Source organism: Engystomops pustulosus, chromosome 8 (genome assembly GCF_040894005.1).
Source record: "Engystomops pustulosus chromosome 8, aEngPut4.maternal, whole genome shotgun sequence".
In the NCBI taxonomy this organism is placed as follows: Eukaryota; Metazoa; Chordata; class Amphibia; order Anura; family Leptodactylidae; genus Engystomops; species Engystomops pustulosus.
The window spans coordinates 18908469-18928863 of NC_092418.1; the positions used below are offsets into that span (position 1 = coordinate 18908469).

General features: G+C 45.8%; 3 protein-coding genes and 1 non-coding gene across 6 annotated transcripts in view; 3 read left to right on the plus strand and 1 right to left on the minus strand.

Moving 5' to 3' along the window:
- NDUFB10 (NADH:ubiquinone oxidoreductase subunit B10) lies at nt 1-3501 on the plus strand. Its single transcript, XM_072119980.1, has 4 exons — nt 1-203; nt 1425-1563; nt 2922-3061; nt 3307-3501. The coding sequence occupies exons 1-4, from the start codon at nt 56-58 to the stop codon at nt 3408-3410; spliced, it is 531 nt and encodes a 176-aa protein (XP_071976081.1). The 5' UTR covers nt 1-55; the 3' UTR covers nt 3411-3501.
- Nucleotides 3502-7025: 3524 nt separating this feature from the next.
- The window catches only part of RPS2 (ribosomal protein S2), a 53001-nt gene continuing 39631 nt past the window's right edge, over nt 7026-20395 (minus strand). Inside the window, exons 1-8 of one of the 2 annotated variants that reach the window (XM_072119987.1) lie at nt 10610-10707; nt 9606-9746; nt 9394-9483; nt 9216-9323; nt 8958-9131; nt 8482-8641; nt 7229-7320; nt 7026-7143 (exon numbers count right to left, since the gene is read on the minus strand). In XM_072119987.1, coding sequence (XP_071976088.1) covers nt 7060-7143; nt 7229-7320; nt 8482-8641; nt 8958-9131; nt 9216-9323; nt 9394-9483; nt 9606-9743 — 846 coding nt within the window. In that variant the 5' untranslated portion in view covers nt 9744-9746; nt 10610-10707 and the 3' untranslated portion in view covers nt 7026-7059. Of the gene's footprint in view, nt 7144-7228; nt 7321-8481; nt 8642-8957; nt 9132-9215; nt 9324-9393; nt 9484-9605; nt 9747-10609; nt 10708-20395 lie in introns of those variants that run through there. The other variant, XM_072119988.1, reaches the window with a different exon arrangement.
- Nucleotides 11266-11395, plus strand: LOC140076354 (small nucleolar RNA ACA64). Its single transcript, XR_011849575.1, has one exon. It is a non-coding gene; the product is annotated as a small nucleolar RNA ACA64 (small nucleolar RNA).
- RNF151 (ring finger protein 151) lies at nt 15410-20111 on the plus strand. Of its 2 annotated transcripts, none has more exons than XM_072119984.1 (4): nt 15410-15526; nt 16315-16460; nt 18333-18429; nt 19348-20111. In XM_072119984.1, the coding sequence occupies exons 1-4, from the start codon at nt 15473-15475 to the stop codon at nt 19729-19731; spliced, it is 681 nt and encodes a 226-aa protein (XP_071976085.1). In that variant the 5' UTR covers nt 15410-15472; the 3' UTR covers nt 19732-20111. The 2 variants fall into 2 exon arrangements, with proteins under 2 accessions (XP_071976085.1, XP_071976086.1); XM_072119985.1 differs by lacking the exon at nt 15410-15526 and adding an exon at nt 15545-15583.

The window sequence follows — 20395 nt, forward strand, 5'->3', positions numbered from 1 at the left end:
GCGGGGTCCTGCGGCCGCCATATTCCTTGCGGCAGGGGTCGGGGTGACCTGAGAGATGCCGGAATCCGTGGATAAAGATGTGTACCCGGAGCCTCCGCGCCAGACCCCGGCACCGAACCGGCAGTCCACTGTGCCGGACCCGGTACCGCTAGTGATCGGCCTGTTCAGCTACGTGGTAGATAAACCGGTCACTGCCTTCCATGGTGAGCAGGGGCACGACAGCAGAGGGCATGGGGCACTGCTGGGACGTGTAGTCCGCATTGGATGGGGCTGCAAAACCCCTCAAAGATCTAATCCCTTCTGCAACTGAGAGTTTATTACAGTTATGTCCTGTCCTATGAGATAAAGATGCACATCTTTCCAGAGCTGAAGGTTTGTCACAATGTATCAGTGCAGGTGGCATGTATCACTCTCAAGACTTTCCTCATACCTTCAATAGACTGAATGTCACTGCAGCATAACCTCAGCTCTGAGAAGAATTACATCTGTACAAGTCTTATTCACAGCAAGGGTTTGTTACAGTTGTATCCAGCCTAGACAATAAGCTAAACACATCAGCAATACAAACCTGATACCTTCCCATATTGTTTGTTACCATGTATCAGGCTGGGTGCGTAAGAGATTTGGAGAGTGCATGAAACTGTAACAAACCACAAGCTTTGAGAAGTATTTTATGGATAAAGGCACTGGGATGACAATAATATATGTCCCAGTTCATTGAAAGCAAGCAGAGATCCTTGACCATGGTTTGAAAGTGAAATAACTTCAACCCAACTTCAAAGTTCAATACTACAAAGTGTAAAAGTTGCAGAACTTTTTAATAAACAGTAGAAAGGTTTATTTATATGCAGGTAGGTGTCTCCTCCAGACAGTAGAAGGGGGGTCTCGGTGTGAATGGAGTAGAGGTTTTACACTCATGGATGGCACCCACCCCTAGGGGAAAGTCAGCACATGGTTTTTGTCGGCTTATAAGGGATTCCCCCTGCCCACACTACAGGGGTCATAGATCTGCATGCTGAAGCTCTTACTGTTGGGAGCCACCGAATGGCGCCTGTGAATGTTAATGGAGAGGTGATCACATGTGTTCACCAGGGCTCAATTTATACAAGGCATTTCAGCGCTGGCTGCTCTAGTGATCTATGTCCAACCCTTGAGACTCCAACCTGTTACAAGTCTTGTTTCCTCTAATTGATGGAATAGACGAGCGTGTGTCCTGCCACTCTATTGACCTACAGAACAGAGACCATGTGCTCTCAACAACCGTCCGTAGAAAGCAATGAAGTGACCGGGTGCACTGCACGCTAACCTATTCATTCAGAGGGAACCTTTAATTTGTTAAGGTGGGGGGATAAGTCTTAAGACATCACCTTTAATGGTGACCCCTCAATGTTTTCAGACACTAATGGTTATATAATCTCTTCTAGACTGGATGGAAAGGCAGCGAGCCAAGAGAAGGATTCACTATTATCACCGCGAGTTCAGGCGTGTCCCTGACCTGACCCAATGTATGGAGGATGACGTTTTGTGCCACTATGAAGCAAACATGCAGTGGAAGAGAGATCAGTGAGTACAATGTACTTAGTAGAGCTTAGTCCTACTGGACCAGCGCGACCCATAGGTACATATAAGACCAAGATTGGTTTAGTGCAATGTTTTTGAAGCAGAGACATGCATTCTGTGTTTCTCCGGAAATAAGATGGGGCGAATGTCAAACATAATTTTCACCAGCATTGCACCTAGAAACACTATTTTATTTGTCTTTTTCAAGATAAGAATCTCCCCTTTAAAGCGAAACTGTCACCAGGGACGTCATCCCATTACAGCTGCATTGAGTAGATGACTTTCTGCTTTCTCTAAGCATTTGCATTATAATGTATTAGTGTGTTATAACTTACCGTGCACCCTGACAGAATAGTCTGTGTAGTCCCATGGGTTGGGCTTTGGTTTAGATGCATTTAAAAAAAAAAGTCACTTGTCTGTGCTGCAGACTCCTCAGCTCTCAGCCCCCCACCTGTGTGTTCCTGTATAGTCCTCCTTCCTGCTTGTACCCTGTCATGTACATGTGGGAGAGGGAAGAGCGGTACACAAAGGTGGGGGCCAAGAGCTGAGCATTCTGCAGCACAGACAAATCACATGTTGTTTTTTAGAATGCATCAAAACAAAAGCAAAACCCCTGGGACTACACAGAGGATTCTGTCGGGATGCAAGGTAAGTTATAACACACAATTATATTTGTAATACAAATGCTCAATGCAAGTGGGATGGGCTTCTGTAACGTGTCTATAGTGAAAATAAGGTCCCTGGTGACGGGTTCTTTTTAATATTGCATAAGGAATGTGTTTCTAGGTGCCACACTGAGGTATCCACAATTAAAGTTACAGTTGGGAGTGGGAGCTGTATATGAAAATTACACTAATATTCATAGCGATGGGAAAGGGCAGATGTTCCTCTTTAAAATTACACCAGAACTGTGTTTATAGGTGCCACGGTTCAAAATATACATAATAGCCATTTGTAACATTGGTTTATTTCCAGAAAAGCAATGTAGTTTCCTGTAAAAAAAAAAAAAAAAAACCCTGAGCCATCAATAAGCTTATTTTTAACACTCACTTTTCACAATTCTGGTGCAGAAAACATGCCAAAAACGTTACATTTGATTTGCTAGCCACCAGCATTGGTAGTCATGTGCCACCGCGATGGCTAATAACAGGCTAATCTTGTACATATACAATGTATATAGCCGGACGTCCCTGAGAACTCCCAATGGAACCACGCGGAGCCCTCAGGAGAATATAGGGATTTACCTATTTGATGAAACTTCATATTAGATGACTGGCCAGTGCATTATGGGGAATCTCATTATACACCCCAGCACTATGGCCCTGTATCTCCTTATGACCTCTTCCCTTTCTGTCTTCCAGCCTTGTAGATCAAGAAATTGTGAAAATCATGCGGCAACGTGTTGCAGCCTGCAGGACCAGAGAAGGGGAAAGCGCTGACCAGAACTGTGCACCACTGATAAAACAGTACGCCGAAGTGTGCAAGGCCTTTAAAGCCAGATGTAAGGGTCTCCTCCGCTGCTTATATCTAGTCATATTGAGGTGTATTCACATTGGTCCATTAGCTGAGGGCATTCCCCAGACCACCCACAGCTATGTAAATGATAGGACTCCCTAATGCTACCTTTCCAGTCCTAAATGAGTCCTATCAGTGGTGATGGCTCTGTACTCATCACACAGGCTGTGTACATAGCCCACATCCCATCGTCCTCCATCACTGCACTAATGTGATACTTTTCCTTCTCAGATGAGGACCTCGGATATTATGGTGGAGCCCGGACCTGCCTCATGAAGCAGAAAGAGAGGATGATGGAGGAGAGGAAAGCAGCGGCTGAGGGAAAGGTGGAATAGATCAATCCTGTACATTTCTCATTATCAGTCTTGTGTTTCAAAATGGAACAATTAAAACTAAATACTATAATAAAAGATCTGGAGATGAGTATTGTGGTGTCTGTCCATCAGCTGTGCTCATAGGGGGCTGTTTCTATACAAAATGTGAGCTGGTGACTGGATGGCAGACAGTGAATGAGTCTGTAGCTGCAGGAGCCTTTCATGATCAATGAATTCTGTGTAAGAGGGGAAGTAGTGCTGAATACTGTGTTACCACCCATACCTCATTGTACCATCCATTACAAAGGAGAGAGGTGCTCTACTGATTACTGAAGCTAAATCCTCTGCCCTGTCCCCATCACATCCATAAATAAGGACCATATGACAACCTGCCCCGGACCGCCCTCCTCATTCCACAGGCCGATGGTGACTGCTGAGCATCATGCGGCAGTCACAGCCCCTAATTCTGCCCCTTCATAAATACGCCGGAGCGCTTTGAGAGCGGTGCGGCGTTTCCAGTGTACATCGCAGCAGTGTTTGCCAGCGTTAGCGGAGGTTTCTGATAGGGTGCCAGGTAAGTTATAACCCATGTTACCTATATGTAATGCAAATGCTTAAAAAAAGGCAGAGATATCTGCACTGCAGGTGTGATGGGCTTCTGCAACCTGTCTTTAGCAGCCTTTAAAGGGAACCTACCACCACAAATCTACCTATAAAGGTAGATCGGGTGGTAGGTGGATCAATAGGACGTGAGGATAGCCCTGTTAAGGGCTAATCCTCATGTCCCCGCAATGTTTTGAAAAGTTTTATTGCCCCAATATTCAAATTTCCTTATGCGGCTACTGGGGCGTGGAGTAGCCGCATCTGAAGTTACACGAGGCGGCTACTCCACGCCCCGGTAGCCTCTTTTCTCCTCCTACCGAAAATCTTCGGTGCGCAGCTATGAGGAGCTGCGCGCCCTCGTCCGACGAATCTGCTGTCTGCGCATGCGCAGAACAGCAGGCCCGTGCAACTCCGGCTTCAGAGCAGTGACCGCACAGGCGCAGGCCTGCTGTTCTGCGCATGCGCAGACAGCAGATTCGTCGGATGAGGGCGCGCAGCTACGAGGAAAAAGATTTTCGGTAGGAGGAGAAATTAGGCTACCGGGGCGTGGAGTAGCCGCCCCGTGTAACCTCAGATGCGGCTACTCCACGCCCCAGTAGCCGCATAAGGAAATTTGAATATTGGGGCAATAACTTTTCCAAACATTGCAGGGGCGTGAGGATTAGCCCTTAAAAGGGCTATCCTCACGTCCTATTGATCCACCTACCACCCGATCTACCTTTATAGGTAGATTTGTGGTAGTAGGTTCCCTTTAACACCTATGGAGGCTGGAGCCCCTCAGGCTCATTTGTATACAGTCCTTCATCCTGGTGGTAGAAGCCCTTTAACCCCTTAAGATGCAGCCAGTTTGCACATTAAGGTTCAGCCTGTTCTTTTGAATCTGATCAGTGTATCTTCGTGTTGTAACACTAACTTAACGGATTTTGAGATTTTGCTGATTGGTTGGGTTTTTTGGAGAGTTAAAAATCAACGTTTTAGGAAAACTATAAATATATACAATTTTATAGCTTTCAAATGTTCTATTTTTTTACAAAATCATACCACATTTTTGGTGTAGAACTTTGTTTTTATTTTTTTTTACTATTTAAGGTTTATAGTTTTAGTAGCAAATTCTCAAAATTGTGTGCACCACCTCCACACACAGCATGCTGTACTCCTATCAAGGCACTTACAAGTGCAGTTGGGAGAGGGGGGCCTGACAATAGGGGGCATAGCACAAGGAAAACCAGACAGAGGTAGGAATAACAAGGAAAAAGATGATTGGGGTGGGGGGCCTCGAGGACAACAAAACAGTTAAAAGGACAAATTTGGACTAATGTTGTAGCATCTTGCCATGTTCCCCCTTGACAGGAAGAAAGGTGGGGCCTAGAGGAGCTCTTTAGAAGATTAGATAACCTGTCCCTTTCCACATGTTCTTCCTCTTCCTGCAGTTCCAAGCAATCAAGAATGTGTTGCTTTAAAATAGCACTGAGAGCGGGACTGCAGGGTGATTCTTTGAGTTCTGCAATGAGTGCTATGTTGATAGTTTCGACTAATGGATCCAACATTCTTGGTTTGTGGAATCAGACTAGGAAAGAATCAGTGGGACAGGCTCAGTCTATGGAGATCTAGATTTTGTTTGATTCTTCATTGGAGTGAATGGATTCTACAATATGCTGCAACAGCCAATATGCTATGGATGCTTTGTGTTCCTGGTGCAGTTTATATTGAAGCAACTCCCCCACAACAGATGTGTCATTAATAAACTATGTAAACCAATAAATTGTGAAGCTGTAGGTTTGGAGCTCCTTATCCTGGTTACTTGAAGGGATATAGTCACACTTGTAATAAATCTGCTGTGTGTAGATGTATCCTTATGATTAAGCCAATGGATTAGTTTCCCCACTAGGCCTTACCTATAATTGGTTCAACACACTGTATCCAGAGCATCAAAAACTATTATGCCTCTGCCATATCAATATATCATAGTTTATATGGATGAAGAAAGACACTTGTCCATCAAGTTCAACCAAGGGAGGGAAGGGATTGGATGGGGAAGGGATTTAGGGGAATTCTATATAATAGAACCATCAATGTTATTTAGGTGTAAAAAGGCATCTAGACCCTTCTTGAAGCTCTCTGCTGTCCCTGCTGTGACCAGCGCCTGAGGCAGGCTATTCCACAGATTGACAGTTCTCATAGTAAAAAAAAAAAGCCCTGTCACCTCTGGTGATTAAACCTTGTTTTCTCTAGAGGGAGACCGTGCCCCCTCTGATTTAATCTGAAAAAACTTACCACCATATTTTTTTGTATGGACCATTCATATATTTATATAACTCAATCATGTGCCCTAGTAGTCATCTATTTTCCAGACTAAATAGATCTAGTTTTAATCTTTCCCCATAAACCTTATTTTTGTGGCTCTACATTGAACCCTATCCAGCCCCAGGGCATCCTTTTTATGGACCGGTGCCCAAAACTGGACCACATACTCCAGGTGAGGCCGAACCAATGCCTTGTACAGTGGTAATATTACATCCTTATCGACAGTCAAAACCTTAGATAATATGAAGAGTTTACCCAAATTAATCCACAGTTTTACTCACTTATATTGTGTTCCCTGCATTGGAGGATGTGACCATAGCAGTACCCAGTACATTTGGTCTTGGAAGATTTGAAGGCACCATTGTTATGGAGAATGCCAGCAAGACATTGTAGAAGTAGCAAGATGCACCAATTCTAAATTTCGTACTTATAAAAAGGTGCTGCCTACCCATGATATAATCTATGGTACCATGTTCAGTGCAAACAGGACTTTAAAAGCTGTACCAACCATGCAATGCATGAATTCAATGGTTACAGAGTGACAGGTTCTCCTGTGAATACAGCTTCCCATGCCTGTGACACCACATCCTCTTGTTGCAGCTCCATCTCATGAACACACAAAAGCACTGACCATCTACATTGTACAGCACCTGGTAGACGGGACCCCCTGCTAGGTAGCCTTGTGCCAAACACCAAGATTTGTTTGCATGAAAGTGAACACAAAACAAATTTTTAAATCTGGACATGAACTTTATTTGTTCATTTAGGAGGTGGCGGGCACAGCAGCGGCCTGGGTCCTCTGCACAGATACTCTGGTGTGAGTCTTGGCCAGATGGTCAGTATACTCCTGTGGAGGGGAGAAGAGGTACATGTGAATAAGTCATACATGAACAGTACTTTGTTAGTCAGCAGTCACACACACAAACACTTACCTGGTATGGAGACTTGGTGAAGACTGTCTCCTTCCAGAGGTCAGGGGTCAGATAGCTGTAGGTCTTGGAGATGGCATCAAAAGTGGCTTTAGCTACAGTGGAAAGACAGGTCATGTAAGGGTGGGGAATCAGACAGTTTATAGAGCTGCATACAAGAACAGGACAGCCATAGTAGAGAAGCTACGAAAAACTGATGTAGTTGAGGAGCACAAGGTTGTGCCACTAGTAGCTACTACATTATATTTACAATTTTTGCTTAGGAGGCAACACAGGAGGTCCTTGTGACCCGTTAAAATGTAACTGAGGACGCCATGTTAATGGCGAAACATGTCGGGGGGGCTGCTTGAGCCTAATTTTAATTGATGGCGATTCATTTGGAGACTAATTTAGGACTTAGGGTCGTGCTGCAGAGACCATCAGTCCAGAAATATATGCCCACGTCTACCAATGTATGAATGTGCTGTGTGGATGGTGTGATCTAGCTTAAAATCAAGTACGCTATTGCTTGTGGTGTGCAAATATACTAGTCCCCAGAGGAGAATAGGTATATCCTACAGAGACAATTTGGCACACACCACCGCAGAAAGGTATATAGCTGCTTTCAGCGATCACTTCACAACTGTCCATCCCGATAGTATATCGGTATAGTAGCACTTCTTAGCGAGTCACACTGTTCCACCAGCCTCTCATACCAGTATACTATATCAATTGAGATTCTCTCCACATCCGCCATAATTTTTTAATGTGTCTCTTTATGTCAAGGCTCATATATATGATTATATAGTGATCCTTTTTAAGGAATATCGAAGTAAAAGTTACATTTTAACAGGTCACAAGGACCTCCTGTGTTGCCTCCTAAGCAACAATTGTAAATATAATGAAATCTAAAGGTCCGACCATAAAGTGGTCCTAGGACTATCTAAAACCACAATTTTGACTAGTAGCTACTATACCCAAAGAGACCCCCCCCTACACCAATCTTTTTTTTACTGCACTGTGAGATAGGATACTGGAATGAGATTGAGTTTTATATTAGTCTCTTACAGGTGAATGCACAATACCACTCCACTGACAGATGTATCCAGGGCCTCTATTCTTGGGGTAACTGGGGGTCCTAGCAATCTACAACATTCATTTATATAATATGGAACCTGACAGTAAGCTGCTACCAACCCTTCTATAAGCCAACGCAGTCACTGTCCACAGCTTCCAGACATGTAATGTCACTTACAGCTTAAAGGTCATCAACTTACCAAAGTTACCCAAGGTAGCCGTGCAACCCCTGGCAGAGGTGTAGCAGTCATCAATACCAGCCATCATCAGCAGTTTCTTGGGGACAGGAGCAGACACAATGCCAGTACCTCTGGGGGCAGGGATGAGACGCACCAGTACAGAGCCACAACGTCCAGTTACCTGAAAGATTTAAGTTATTTTTATACCAACTGTCACAGTAGATTACTATGGGCAAACTGATGCCTTACTATACATGCCCTAACAAGAATTGAACAGTAAGACTAGTATGAAGAGCACATGGGGACATTGGCATAGCTGTTAAGTCTTGGAGTCACGATCAGTCATTAATATCTTGTCACTAGGGTTAAAACTCTGAAGCCACCAAAATTGCACAGCCCCATACACTGTAGCAGCAGGCCCAGCACCTAATCTCAGGCTGATACAATATGTCTAGTCCCACTGTTTCTCAATAGTCTCAGCACCCAGGATCTCTCACCTTGCAGGGTACAGTGTGGGGTTTGCCGATCTTGTTACCCCAGTATCCTCTACGCACGGGTACAATGGACAGCTTAGCCAGGATGATGGCACCACGGATGGCAGTGGCAACTTCTTTGGAGCATTTCACGCCCAGACCAACATGGCCGTTGAAGTCTCCAATAGCCACAAAAGCCTAAAAGTGAAGAGGAAATGGTCACATCTCCATCTTTATGATCAGCCAGATGAAGGGAAGGGAGCACTGGGAACAGAAACCAACCTTAAACCTGGTGCGCTGTCCGGCACGGGTCTGCTTCTGCACAGGCATGATCTTCAGGACCTCGTCTTTCAGAGAGGAGCCCAAGAAGAAGTCAATGATCTCAGACTCCTATGAGAAAACAAGGGGTTAACGATGGGAAAGAGAAAAGGGGGTTGTGGACCTCATAGGTTTCACTTACCTTGATTGGCAGGGAAAACAGATAAATTTCTTCCAAAGACTGGATCTTCATGTCTTTAACCAAGCGGCCAAGTTTGGTGACAGGAACCCACTGCAATAAGATATGAAATTTAACACCTAGAAATATAGGAGGGGAATCCCAACAGCACCAGAACCCACTGGACTGTCCCCATCCTCAGGTCCTAATGAGTTACAATCAGTGTAATCACTCACTTCCTTGTCATCAGCTTTGCCTCCACGGGCCCCACGTCCTCTGCCGCGGCCCCTGCCTCTTCCACGACCACGGCCCCGGCCACCGCTGCCGAAGCCTCCGCGGAAACCTCCTCTGTTTGCACCGGCGTCGTCCGCCATTTGCTGAAAGGAAAGTAAATGGTTAAATACCAAGTTATTAGTAGATCTGTCCTACTATGGAGGGTGACAAACTCTGCTACGTGTCAATGTGTAGAAACCACCAAGAGAAAGCAGAAGCTATACACCTGTCAGAGTGACATGAAGCCGCGATTGGCCGAGTGTTCATGTATTTTGGAGAAAAGGTGGGAGTCGCTGTCAGATGTCACATCACGTACAAATCAATAGGATAAAGCACATCAAATCTAACGTGTAACCCTACAAGGAGGAAGTGACCCCCGATGTACATGACGGTCACCTCAGCGCAGCCAATAAGAAGTCAGGTCTTCTTTTATAGACAAACCTCTGCCAGTGTGAATGGGGCCCTATACACGGGCTGAGTACTGGTCACAGAACAGCCTGGACAGACAAAGCAGAAGCCTCCATATCACCCAATACAAGACTAAATCACTGGAAATGTGAACAGGGACATAATCATAGATAAACAAGAATTCTCTGAGCTGAAGATCTGCTACAGAATGTTCTAAACAGGACAAGTACATGGAAAGAGCACAGACAGGATCTGGCTGAAACTGTAACGAAGCCTCTGCTGTGAGAAGTCTCTGGGAAACAGCGTTTATTAGACGGGAGATCGGTACCCAGCCTCGGAGACACTACAAGTCCCAGCATGCCCTCCACCTCAGGAAGCAGCAGGCCGCACTAGAACCTATAGAGATCCTCCACACAATAACATTAAATATGCCCACGATAATATCACCCCTCTCCCGCTATCACACCTGAGGTAACTATCCGCCGTGTCGAGGCTCGGATGCCCCCGGATCCCCACAGATTCCCTCCCGAGCCCTCTCCCCTCATCCGCCATCACTTACGTGATTTCAATGAACTAGAAGGCCGGAAGAGGGCGGGAGAGGCTTCTTATAGAAGCCTCTTCTCGCGAGAGCCGAAGACCGGGAACGAGCATGCGCAAAGGGAAGTATTCTGGTCACAGGGCTACGGCCGCCGTGTAAGGGGCAGGTATAAAAGGAGTCTCCCGGGTGTGAGGCGGTCTTTCTTCTGCCTCATGCTGCGGGAGCACGGTGAGTATAGAGGGACATGTGCGGCCTGTCCGGTGCTATCCCTTGTATGTATAGTCAGGGGCTTGTCCTGCTGCTGGGGTCTTCGGGTGTGTTTATTTGGGTGGGGGCAATGTGAAAGCCTTGCAGTGCACTGCTGATTCTCTAAAATTATTTTGGGTCACTTAAAATCCATATAACTGCATCCTTATAACATAAAGCAATGTTATGTGTGAGGGCACAGGTCTGATGCTCCGGGGTTTTCCTGCTATTAGGAGGATCCACATGGTGCAGGATAACCTCAGTCTCGTGGATCCAGTGCTCCTTCCCCTGTATGTGGAGATCTCTTCTGGCCTGGGGGCTGCTACATCTAGTGGGGGATAGAATATAACTATAGTGTCAGTGTTCACTGAAATTTGTATTATGGGAGATAATTAATGTGTTATTTTGTATATACTGTTTTTTTTGCTGGCACAAACTGAAAATTACTTCAGGCCTCCTCAGTAGCCTCCAGTAAGATCTCTGTGCCTACATGATCAGGAGTATTAAGCTCATTACCCATAACTTAATATGAGTGTCATTGAGACCCGTACTCCAACATCTCCCTGGTTGGCCTGCAGGGGGCGCTGGCAGCTAGGGGTAAGTGAGAGGTTTGTACACCTGACTAACTTGTGTTATCTCTTTCAGGTCCTGAACATGCAGCAATTTTCACCCATCGGATCCAAGTCACTAACATCTGACAGGACACTTGAGGGTCACTGTATGAGATGGGCAAGAAATGGAAAAGGAAGCTGATATATGGGCAAGTGTAAGGATCTGAACCACCTGACCGGTCACGGTTTGATGGCTAAATGACTTGGACAGTGAATCTCAAAGATGACAGGTTTGTGCGCTGTTATGGTTTTCTGTGGAGTGGCAAGGAAGGAGTATCAGTGACTGGGTCATGGCTGTCCTGGGCTTGATTAGTATGGGAAGCTGGTTCATCTGGTCCACGCAAAGGTCATTGATGTTAGTGATGGGTCACAGCAAAATGCTTGGCTGTGGTGATCACCCTGCACCTCACTAACCGTACTACAAATTATAGCAGGTCCTATTCCTTACACAACTTGTGACATTCACTTGGCTCTTATGCAGCCCACCATCTCTAGCTCAAAAGGGCTGCAAATTTTTGCAGCCTGGTAAAGGAATCTATCTAGAAGGTAGACCTGATGGTAGATTCTATCAATGGCCTAAATTGGAAAACTTTCTAACCTGATTTACAGTAACTTTGAGGCTAACTTTACACAAAGGTTATTTGCGTGTGGAGGTACCTCTGGGGATTGAGGGCAAAGGCAACTCCAAACCCCAGTACCCCCTCCCCACCTGCGCACTGCCAGGGAGGTAGAGGTGCTCCAGATTTGACATGGCTGTGTGCAGGAGGGACTACTGGGGTTTAGAGTAGCCTTTGCCCTCAGTCCCCAGAGGAACCTCCACATGCAAATAGCCTTTGTGTAAAGTTGGCCTCGGTGATTCTGGTTGATCCCCCATGTATTTACATTTTGAGTGATGCATTAAGACTTTACAATTTATTGTATTAAACTAAGGAAATGGTGGGAGACTTTCTGAATTACTACTTGGCGTTTGATAAGATTTTAATGTTGTACGATTTTAATAAAGATGAATTGTTGCATATTATAATGGACTCCTTTTTTTTTTTTTTTGAGTTGGTAATTAAAATATTTTACAGGTTCCATTGTATAATAAGAAATTACTTTAGTGACCGTTGGGTCTTTTTGGTTGCTAAATTGTTTGGCTTGTGCACTCCTACTCCAGGCCCTGTGATCCTTCCTGTTCAGGGTAGCGTGGAGGGAGCTACAATGGTAATCCAAATTTTTTCTTTACTCTATTGGTATCCTCAGGAGGCTGATATGTTTGAAACCTGTGATGGAACAGGTTTCACACTTCTACAAATCACTGTACAGACTTAGGTAATTGTACACAGAAAAAAGGCTAAATAACCTTGAGTGGCAAGTACAGGGAGCTCTTCAAAATGTTTGTACCCAGGCTGTGATGAGGGGGCATCCTCTACATGTAGAGGGGTTCTATCACCATAGAAAGAGGGCATCATCTACACCTAGAGGAGAGGTGGCTCTACCATCACCATAGACAGGGGGCATCCTCTACACCTAGAGGAGAGGAGGCTCTACCATCACCATAGACAGGGGGCATCCTCTACACCTAGAAGAGAGGAGGGTCTACCATCAGCATAGACAGGGGACATCCTCTACACCTGGTAGACCCTCCTCTCTTCTAGGTGTAGAGGATGTCCCCTGTCTATGCTGATGGTAGACCCTCCTCTCTTCTATCAGCATAGACAGGGGGCATCCTCTACACCTAGAGGAGAGGCGGTTCTACCATCACCATAGACAGGGGGCATCCTCTACACCTAGAGGAGAGGAGGTTCTACCATCACCATAGACAGGGGACATCCTCTACACCTAGAGGAGAGGAGGTTCTACCATCTCCATAGACAGGGGGCATCCTCTACACCTAGAGGAGAGGAGGTTCTACCATCTCCATAGACAGGGGGCATCCTCTACTCCTAGAGGAGAGGAGGTTCTACTATCACCATAGACAGGGGGTATCCTCTACACCTAGAGGAGAGGCGGTTCTACCATCACCATAGACAGATGGCATCCTCTACACCTAGAGGAGAGGAGGTTCTACCATCACCATAGACAGGGGACATCCTCTACACCTAGAGGAGAGGAGGTTCTACCATCTCCATAGACAGGGGGCATCCTCTGCACCTAGAGGAGAGGCGGTTCTACCATCTCCATAGACAGGGGGCATCCTCTGCACCTAGAGGAGAGGCGGTTCTACCATCTCCATAGACAGGGGGCATCCTCTACACCTAGAGGAGAGGCGGTTCTACCATCTCCATAGACAGGGGGCATCCTCTGCACCAGTGATGGGCAACCTTTTGAGCTTGGTGTGTCAAAATTCGCCAAAAACGAGCATAACTCGGGTGGTGTGTCACCTTGACAAAAAAAACATAATTTTGTGATATTTATAGTTTAAATAACAAATATTTATACTATTTAACTTCTAGGGTACTTTAACCCTAGGTTGTCTTATTGATCCTACCATGTACTGCCATACTACAGCATGGCAGTATATGGGGATTTTCTCAATTATCTATTACTATGTAACTGATCTATTACAATGTGTGATTTGCACAATCAGACAGGTGTGGAAATGCTTAGTAACCCGTGAACTTTCTGTCATGAAAGTTCACAGGTTATAGCAAGGGCGCAGGCGCCGATGTCTGCTTCTCCCTCATGCCCTCTTGGCATGGAGAAGGAGCAAAATAATCGCAATGTCTGGAGATTTGCAAGGCGTTGCGATTATTTCAGGGCTTGTACACAAAACTTCTATCATACAGTGCACTGACCTTACTTACTATATGATGAGTGGTTGTCCCTTGCCCCTGCTGTGGAGATGGTCAGTGTAGAGGTGGCAGCTGCTGGGACATCACACAAGGCAGCAGCGATGTGACCTCAGTTGTGGTGGGGGGAAGATGGCATCACAGTCAATCAGGAGCTGCAGAGGAGCCTGAGTGTATGGCCGGGTCACCTCTCCTGCTGTGCCCCATGCTGATACCTGTGCTGACCGGAGACACTAGGCACAGCTCACACATGGGGAGGGGCTGGCAGCTCAGCGCAATCTCTCAGCATCCCGGTTACTGCACCTGGTCATGTAGGATGAAGCTTAACTCTCAGGCAGCCGTGTGTCAGTGAAAATGGCTACGTGTGTCAGCACTGACACGCGTGTCATAGGTTAGCCATCACTGCTCTACACCTAGAGGAGAGGCGGTTCTACCATCACCATAGACGGGTATTTACAGAAAGCAGTGAGACTGCTGCAGTAGGTTATGGCAGATACTTTATACATGTACAAGAGGCCTGGATGCCTTAAGAATAAAAATTGTGGGCTATGGGAAAAAAAATTGGACTTGATGAATCTGGATCTCCCAGCCTTATGTACTAGATACTTGGCTGAAGAGATAGCACACATTAGATTTCTGCCTATGCATTGTACAGAACCTGTTCCCCTTCATGGCACAGATTCCCAAGTAACTGTTTTCCCTGGTGACTTGTATTCTTTGAGCTGTTCCTGGAAGGAGTAGGAGGTAATGACAGACCTAAATCCATAATGGACTATTAACAGGAGTGAAGGATCTGCTGCCATATACCACAGGACTCCAAAGCTCTAGTGTAGTCTGTGCCTTCATGGACTCAAATTCTCTACAATTCTTTATACTGCAAAGGAAAACCAGTTCTTCCAGAAGTCTCGTCCTGATCTTTTAGATTGCATTTATGTGGCTGATGGAAATATGCACATGTTTTTATGCATATATTTGAATGTCCTGTTCTTAAAATCCCCAATAAAGTTGCATTTGTTCAGAGAACTTTGTGTGGTTTATAACTATTGTTTCAAAATGTTGCACCTCTGTTTTACATAGCAATGGAATGAATACAATAACTCCACTAGTGAACTGTGAGCCCATTGATGTGTGCAGCCAATCGCTAAGCTTGTAGGGAATAGCTGCTGATGGCTGGAAGAGTGTGGAACAGGGGTGGGGGTTGTGATGGGGTCTGCGGAGCACTGGCTGCACATGATCGCTGCACTGAATGGGACATGGTTCTGGAAAGAGCTGCCAGGTGGATGTCTGCGGTAGGACCAGCCATGGTGGTAAGTGTTGTGTGACTGATGCCTGGAGGAGCTGGAGTGTACATGTACTCAGAGATGGTATGTTGGGACTGAAGTACTATGTACAGAGGCCTGGAGGATTGTAGGTATCCCACCAAATTGCAGAGTCCTCTGCTATATTCTGATCAAGGTTTGCTGCAATGTAACTAAACAGATTAAAGGGCATGTCTATTACAAAGAAGGAAAATTACTTGCCTTTGCATTGAAGATGGGATACTGTAAGTGTTAAGGGATATCATTAATTTGACATTCATGGAGGGGGGGGGGGACTTTAGCTGCTTTGGCTAATGAATTTATGGGGCCTAACAATTACAATGAGGGAGATGTATTAATGTGTCAGTCATTAGGCCAGTGCAGAGTAGCAGTAGACTAATTTATCCCCAGTGTCTGATGCGCCCCCCCCCCAATGTCTTATCTTGTGCTTCATGTAAACACAATGATTGCATGTTATTACATTGTTACTTGTAATTATTAAAATTATTCCATATACAGTGTTTAAACTTATGGGGCAACCCCTTTAGTTACAAGTCTACCTAGAAGACCATCCCTGGTCATGAAGATGTGACAAACATGTTTCTATAAGTGAAGACACATGGAGGTATAGATCGTTAGCTGTCAGCAGTGCCCCTTTCCTCTCAAACCACCAGCCTTTCATAGAGGGAATGTCCCACCATATGTAACCACAGTATAAAGGGGATCACAGGTTCAGAGTACTAGGGGTGAGAAATCTCTCTGATCTTTGGTTGTATAAAGATGTTATATACTTTTAGGGAGGTGGATACGATCTTGAAATATTTACAGAAAATCCAGATGAGGATCTCCTGTGCTCCATCTGCCATGGTGTACTGCGTTGCCCTGTCATGATCTCCTGTGGGCACAACTTCTGCCGAAAATGCATACTACAGTGGCTTAAAAGGTGATGCGGGGGAGGGTACATGTATCTGGGCTATGTGAGGGTTGGGGGAAAATATCCATTACCATTAGAATCAGTAGTGCTGGATAAACACTCACCTGCCACTTTATTAGGTACACCTGTCCAACTGCCAATCACAGGGCGGCAACTCAGTGCATTTAGGCATGTAGACATGGTCAAGACAATCTCCTGCAGTTCAAACCGAGCATCAGTATGGGGAAGAAAGGTGATTTGAGGCCTTTGAACGTGGCATGGTAGTTGGTGCCAGAAGGGCTGGTCTGAGTATTTCAGAAACTGCTGATCTACTGGGATTTTCACGCACAACCATCTCTAGGGTTTACAGAGAATGGTCCGAAAAAGAAAAAACATCCAGTGAGCGGCAGTTCTGTGGGCGGAAATGCCTTGTTGATGTCAGAGGAGAATGGGCAGACTGGTTCGAGCTGATAGAAAGGCAACAGTGACTCAAATCGCCACCCGTTACAACCAAGGTAGGCAGAAGAGCATCTCTGAATGCACAGTACGTCGAACTTTGAGGCAGATGGGCTACAGCAGCAGAAGACCACACCGGGTGCCACTCCTTTCAGCTAAGAACAGGAAACAGGCTACAATTTGCACAAGCTCATCGAAATTGGACAGTAGAAGATTGGAAAAACGTTGCCTGGTCTGATGAGTCTCGATTTCTGCTGCGTCATTCGGATGGTAGGGTCAGAATTTGGCGTCAACAACATGAAAGCTTGGATCCATCCTGCCTTGTATCAGCGGGTCAGGCTGGTGGTGGTGGTGTCATGGATCCATCCTGCCTTGTATCAGCGGGTCAGGCTGGTGGTGGTGGTGTCATGGATCCATCCTGCCTTGTATCAGCGGGTCAGGCTGCTGGTGGTGGTGTCATGGATCCATCCTGCCTTGTATCAGCGGCTCAGGCTGGTGGTGGTGGTGTCATGGATCCATCCTGCCTTGTATCAGCGGGTCAGGCTGGTGGTGGTGGTGTCATGGTGTGGGGAATATTTTCTTGGCACTCTTTGGGCCCCTTGGTACAACGCCACAGCCTACCTGAGTATTGTTGCTGACCATGTCCATCCCTTTATGAGCACAATGTACCCTGTAACATCTGATGGCTACTTTCAGCAGGATAATGCGCCATGTCATAAAGCTGGAAGCATCTCAGACTGGTTTCTTGAACATGACAATGAGGTCACTGGACACAAATGGCCTCCACAGTCACCAGATCTCAATCCAATAGAGCATCTTTGGGATGTGGTGGAACGGGAGATTCGCATCATGGATGTGCAGCTGACAAATCTGCGGCAACTGTGTGATGCCATCATGTCAATATGGACCAAAATCTCTGAGGAGCTTCCAGCACCTTGTTGTATCTATGCCATGAAGAATTGAGGCAGTTCCGAAGGCAAAAGGGGGTCCAACCCGTTACTAGCATGGTGTACCTAATAAAGTGGCCGGTGAGTGTATATTATATATATATAATCTGCCATCAAAATCCATCATTATAAACCAGGGACATTACTCATAGATCCAAGCACCCCGACTGTGGTAATCTTATTTGTTATCCATGGCCTCCTTCTAAAATTGTGCTAATGAGCATGTGGTGCTACCCCAGTCCCACTGTGATTTTTGTGTTTGGTGCACCCATTTTCTTTCCAAACTGCCTTTTTATGTTGAATATAAATCATTATAATAAAAGGTGTTGTACTGGCTTGAGTATAAGAAAAGCAGGATCACCAGCAGACATGGCTCTGCCCATGGTGCAACAAAAAGTTTTAAATATGGCTAATCCCTGAATTCTCTCTAGAAAATTGGGGCTACAAAATGTCATCCATTCCAATGAAGTCTAGTAAGCCACTCACTTACCTTTTCCAGACAGCAGACCTGTCCGTGCTGTAGAACTGAAGTGAGGGGAAAGCTCTATGTCCAGATGCACAAACTGAAGAGGAAAATCAACCGACTGCAGGTCAAGGTAAATCAGATTGGTGTTAGAAGGGTTTCAGTATCCTTAATTCTTTACCTGCCCACCAGAAATTGCTGAAAGCCCCTGAACAGAACCAAGAGTGCATGTGTCGGAAGGAGCCGGGGGGAGAAGTTGCCTCCACATAATAGTGAAAGGATCACTATTAACTAAATGCCATGCTGCTTTGAGCTAAAAATCGCTTCCGTCACATCCACATAAAATCAACTTTGTTATCTTACCTGGTATACAGCCAGATCGAGTAGCAAGTCAGAGGTGACATGTCCTGCTTGGTCAAGTCCAGCAGTTCTTCCTCGTGCCACATTCCTCCTCACCATTCAGCACTTCATGTCATGAAACCCGGGTGCTGTCATCTAAGGTCCTTTTACCTGCAAACATTTGCTAAATCTACCCCATGCTTGTATCTGATCACATGCAATCACAGCAGCCTCCATGGACTTCTAGTTGTCCCATCCTCCATGGAGGCTGCAGTGATTCATGTGATCAGATACATACATGGGGTAGATTTTCCAAATGTTAGTGGGTAAAGGACCTTCGATGAAATCTCTCTGGTCACATGACATGAAGTACTGAATGGTAAGAAGGTGTGCAAGCTCTCTATGACACGCTACTTCCAATGCACTCTAGGTCGCCCAATTCACTAGGAACGATGGCTCTGCCAATCAGTAGTCTGGGCAGATCTGATAGTTACAACCACTGATTGCTCAAGTCAAGCGTTAACTATGTAGCCCAATGCCAGCTACCGCTACTTTAATAGGGTCGTCAGGGATTAAAAAACATGACTGCTGTACTGCAGAAACGGTTGTATTGAATAGGACTGAGCTGCAATACCTCACACAGCCTGTGGATTAACATGGCGCTGCTTTATCACTCTGTACAACCCCTTTGACCTGTCTTTCTGATTATTAGTGTCCTAATGAGGAAAATGGCTGCCCGGCCCTTTTCCCTCTGCTGAGAAGCGAGGAGCATGCAGAAACGTGCGCTTATGGATTGGTGACCTGCGACAATGAAGGATGCCCGGCCGAGGTGTTGAGGAAAGACGCGGCTGAGCACGGGCAGAGCTGTGGCTACTGGAGCGAGATGTGTCATATGGGATGTGGGACGCTGCTGACCCCCGAAAACCGCGACCAGCACAACTGCTACATGGAACTGAAAGAGACCTACAACAAACAGCTCCATAAACTGCGAGTGAAGGCGCGGAGGCTGGAGAGTCTCTCCACACAGATGTGCCGCCAGATACAGCTGCTCAGCGAGGGGCTGGAGGGGGCGCAGGCCTCCGCCAATGCACAATAAACACATAACCGCCCTTCTATGCGGACATGGCGTTTACATTATTTCAATCATCAAAGTTGTGAGGTCGCTCCAGAATCACTTCAACCAACCCTGTGGTCTCCTTGGACTTGGCAACCATTTAGTAGCCAAAGCAGCTCCCACCACACATCTCTCATTGCAGTCAGTGAATGGAAGTAAGATCACCTCTGCTTGAGCATATTTCTATTATCCCGATGTGTTTATTCACTGACTGCAAACAGAGATCAGTTTGGCTAAACATGTAAAAATTTGATGTGAAAAGGAAAACTTACTAGAACTGCTGTGTTTTGAGGGTTTGTATTATAGTATTAGAATATGTTTGTAGTATGTATATCATACCCACCTTTATAATAAATGCAAGATTCCAAATTTTTTTTTTTTTTAGTTTGTGTAGAGTGGATTTTGATTGTGGACCACAATACAAAACCAGTGCAAAAGCTAAATTGGCTGCTGCTAGGCAAAAGTCCCGTTTCTTTATCCACTCCTGGGTATACCGTCTCACAGTCTATGATAAATCCTTACTTCTCTCCCAAGGAGGACAGACTGATGTACCAAATCCTCCACCACCGCCATATCCACCCCCATCTACCTCCTGACTGCAGGAGCTGCACTGTCTGGTCATGTGATCACGGGTCCTTCACATCTG